The 3,144-nt window shown below is 55.4% G+C and overlaps 1 protein-coding gene across 1 annotated transcript in view; it reads right to left on the bottom strand.

Moving 5' to 3' along the window:
• CAD (carbamoyl-phosphate synthetase 2, aspartate transcarbamylase, and dihydroorotase) overlaps positions 1-3,144 on the bottom strand; it is a 24,400-nt gene that overhangs the window by 10,290 nt on the left and 10,966 nt on the right. Inside the window, exons 17-23 of the mRNA XM_006910322.3 lie at positions 2,994-3,106; positions 2,288-2,532; positions 1,833-2,079; positions 1,394-1,492; positions 862-1,086; positions 579-761; positions 146-364 (exon numbers count right to left, since the gene is read on the bottom strand). Of these exons, the coding sequence (XP_006910384.1) occupies positions 146-364; positions 579-761; positions 862-1,086; positions 1,394-1,492; positions 1,833-2,079; positions 2,288-2,532; positions 2,994-3,106 (1,331 nt within the window). The remainder of the gene's footprint in view (positions 1-145; positions 365-578; positions 762-861; positions 1,087-1,393; positions 1,493-1,832; positions 2,080-2,287; positions 2,533-2,993; positions 3,107-3,144) is intronic.

Below are 3,144 nucleotides of genomic sequence, written 5' to 3'. Positions count from 1 at the left end.
GAAACCTGACGACGCTGCGGGCCCTCGCTATCCCCCCTTCCCTCCAGCTTTCCGGCCTGTTCTCATGAGGGCAGGAGACAGTGCAGGGCACCCTGACACTGGGGCTGGCACAGAACGAGGAGGTGCTGCAGCCCCCTCTTCCTACCTTGGCAATGAGCTGCAGATTGAAGGGTCCCGTGACCTGCAGCTCCTGGCCCACGGCATGTACGATGGCTTTGATCCGCTCCAGGGTTTTGGCAGTGATGTCTTGTGGTGGGGTCACCAGCGTGGCATCCCCTGAATGCACACCCGCGTTCTCCACATGCTCAGAGATGGCGATGGCTGCCACCACACCATCACAGGCCACAGCATCCACGTCGATCTCCTAGTGGGGGAGCGTGGAGTGCCATGTGATGCAGGCAAGGGACAATTTCTTCTCCTACTTGCCCCAAGATGCTCCCTTCCTCAAGCGCCCTGGTATAACAACACATCCTTCCCAGCCCACTGCACCCACACACTTCTGTAGCCCCGGAGCAGGGAGTCTTCTCCAGGGCAGGGAGCCTGCCCTCAGAGACTTCTTTTGGTCTGCAGCCTCCTACCTTGGCCTCCTGGATGAACTTGGAGATGACCACAGGGTGCTCCTTGGAGACAGCTGCTGCGCTGCTCAGGAAGCGCTCCAGGTCCCCGTCAGTGTAGGCCACGTTCATAGCGGCACCACTCAGCACATAGGAGGGACGCACCACGCAGGGGTACCCCACGGTCTGGCAGAACTGGCGAGCAGACTAAGGGTACGGGGAGCTTAGCTGGATTGGTCACACCCATGACATCCTCCAGCCTCCAGCTACCCACCAGGCCCCAACTCCCCACCAGGCCCCAACTCACCTCTAGGTCACTGAGCTCCCTCCACTGAGGTTGGCTGATACCAATGGTGTCAAGAAGCCGAGAGAACTTGAAACGGTTCTCAGCTGAGTCGATGGCTTCAGGGGAGGTGCCTAGCACTCGGCACTGCTGCCGATGCAAAGCCATGGCCATGTTGTTGGGCAGCTGCCCACCCATGGAGAGGATCACGCCTTCAGGGTTCTCCAGCTCATAGATGTCCATCACCACCTACAGTGCAGGAGGAGAAACAGGTGTGGTGACACATTGGGTCAGGGACCTGAGCCTTCTGGCTCCCTGCTCTTCACACTCCACCGACTTCCACTCACATCCCACAAGTTCCAAAGAATCTTAGTTCTGCCAGCCCAAAGCCCATGACTTCACCTGGAGACACAGGATGTGAAGACAGAGGGCCTGGGGGCAGGGGGGTGCTGCCCGGAATGTCTGTGGTTCACAGTCAAATCCCTAGGCGGTTCTCAAGTCAAGTCCCACTTGACCTTGGCCACCCAGGCTAACAGACAGGCTTCATCCCTCTCACCTCAAAAGAGATCTCATCAAAGTAGAGCCGGTCACACATGTCATAGTCGGTGCTGACTGTCTCTGGGTTGTAGTTCACCATGATGGTCTTATACCCCATCTGTGAGAGGGAGGGGACTGATATTATCAATTAGGTGGTAGGAAGAGCATGGAGAAGCTAAGCCAAAGCCTCTACTTTAGAGAGCATCACCTCAGCTTTGGGAGTAGGGCCAGCACTGTAGATACTGGAGAAGTAGACACCAAGTGTTGGAGAGGAGGCACATGCCTTGTGTGGGACACAAGATGGCCTAAGGGGGCTCCCCCCACTCAACCCACAGTGCTACAAGAGAGGAAAGGAGTAACAGGTAACAGAAAATGCCAGGGTTAAGTGTGGGTAGAAGGTAATCGTTGGAGCTGAATAGAGCAGCAGAGAAAACGGTACGAAAGACTAGCTCCTGGACCTTTCGGAGCTGCTGGATGCAGCCCACGGCACACCAGTCAAACTCAACGCTGGAGCCGATACGATAGACGCCAGAGCCAAGGACCAGGACATGAGGCGTTCGAAAGGTGAGGTCATGGGTGGTGCCCCAGTATGTCAGGTACAAGTAATTTGTCTGCGCCGGCCACTCAGCTGCAACGGTGTCAATCTGTTTCACTGCTGGGCAGATCCCCAGTTCCTGACGCAGCTTGCGAACAGCCAGTTCTGTGCTAGAGAAGGGGCAGAAACATAGGCCCTGGGAGTGGGGTACAGACTGAGCATAGAGGGGAGATTCCAGAGGAAAATAAAATTCCCCAGAGGTGAAGGTCAGAGGCTCTGAAGCTCCCCACTCTCCCCACCCTTCCGAGGGCCCCTTGCTGGTACAAAGGTTCCCTGCCCTGCACTTCTCAGCCGGAGGTCCTCACCGCTATTTCTCACCTCAGAACTGCAAGGGCAATCTGCTTGTCTGAGAAGCCAAGGCACTTGGCCTGGTGCAGCAGGTATGGGGGCAAAGGCTGTCCACGGTGCTGCTCCAGCAGCTGGGCGTGCGCGACGATGCGCTTCATTCGGTGCAGGAACCAGCGGTCGATGCGCGTGAGTTCATACAGGCGCTCCACCGAGTAGCCAGCCCGCAGAGCGGCTGCCACCACAAAGATCCGCTTGTCCGTTGGAGTCTCCAACTCCTGATAAGGAGAGGGCAGGCTAATGGATACGGAAGGAGTGTGCAGAGGTAGGAAGCAGGAGAGTGTTAAACATCACGTTCCCAATCCACTGTCAGCACCGCAAAAAGCCCAAGAGCACGAGTGCCATCATCTTAGGAAAGGAAGCTGCAGACCACAGCAGAGGCTCTGCAGTCACAAAAACCTGTACACAAATCCTGGCTCTGCCTCTTAGTTCCTGTGCGACTTTGAGCAAGTTCTATAACCTATATAAGCATCAGTTTCTTCACCTATAAAAACAAGTCTAATAATCCGTCCCTGTATGATTGTAAATATGACATCACAAAATTCACAGCAAAGTGATAACACAGCAAATATCCAATAGAGCTTGCTGTTGCTATTACAGGTGACATGTTCAGGGGCTGGGGACAGAGGGCAGCAGGGTTCATTTTAGGTATATTGCCGAGGGGACGGGGGCCACTTACCACATCGCTGACTGGCTTTACTGTGTGATCAAAGCCCACACAATTCTCATCCACCATGCGCAGAGCTTTCTGGAAGGCCTCCTCAAAAGAACGTCCAATGCCCATGACTTCACCTGGAGACAAAGGATGTGAACACTGGGTGCAGCAGGAA

The sequence above is a fragment of the Pteropus alecto genome, unplaced genomic scaffold (assembly GCF_000325575.1).
Source record: "Pteropus alecto unplaced genomic scaffold, ASM32557v1 scaffold61, whole genome shotgun sequence".
NCBI classification, from domain to species: Eukaryota; Metazoa; Chordata; class Mammalia; order Chiroptera; family Pteropodidae; genus Pteropus; species Pteropus alecto.
This window is presented reverse-complemented; position numbering and strand designations above follow the sequence as displayed.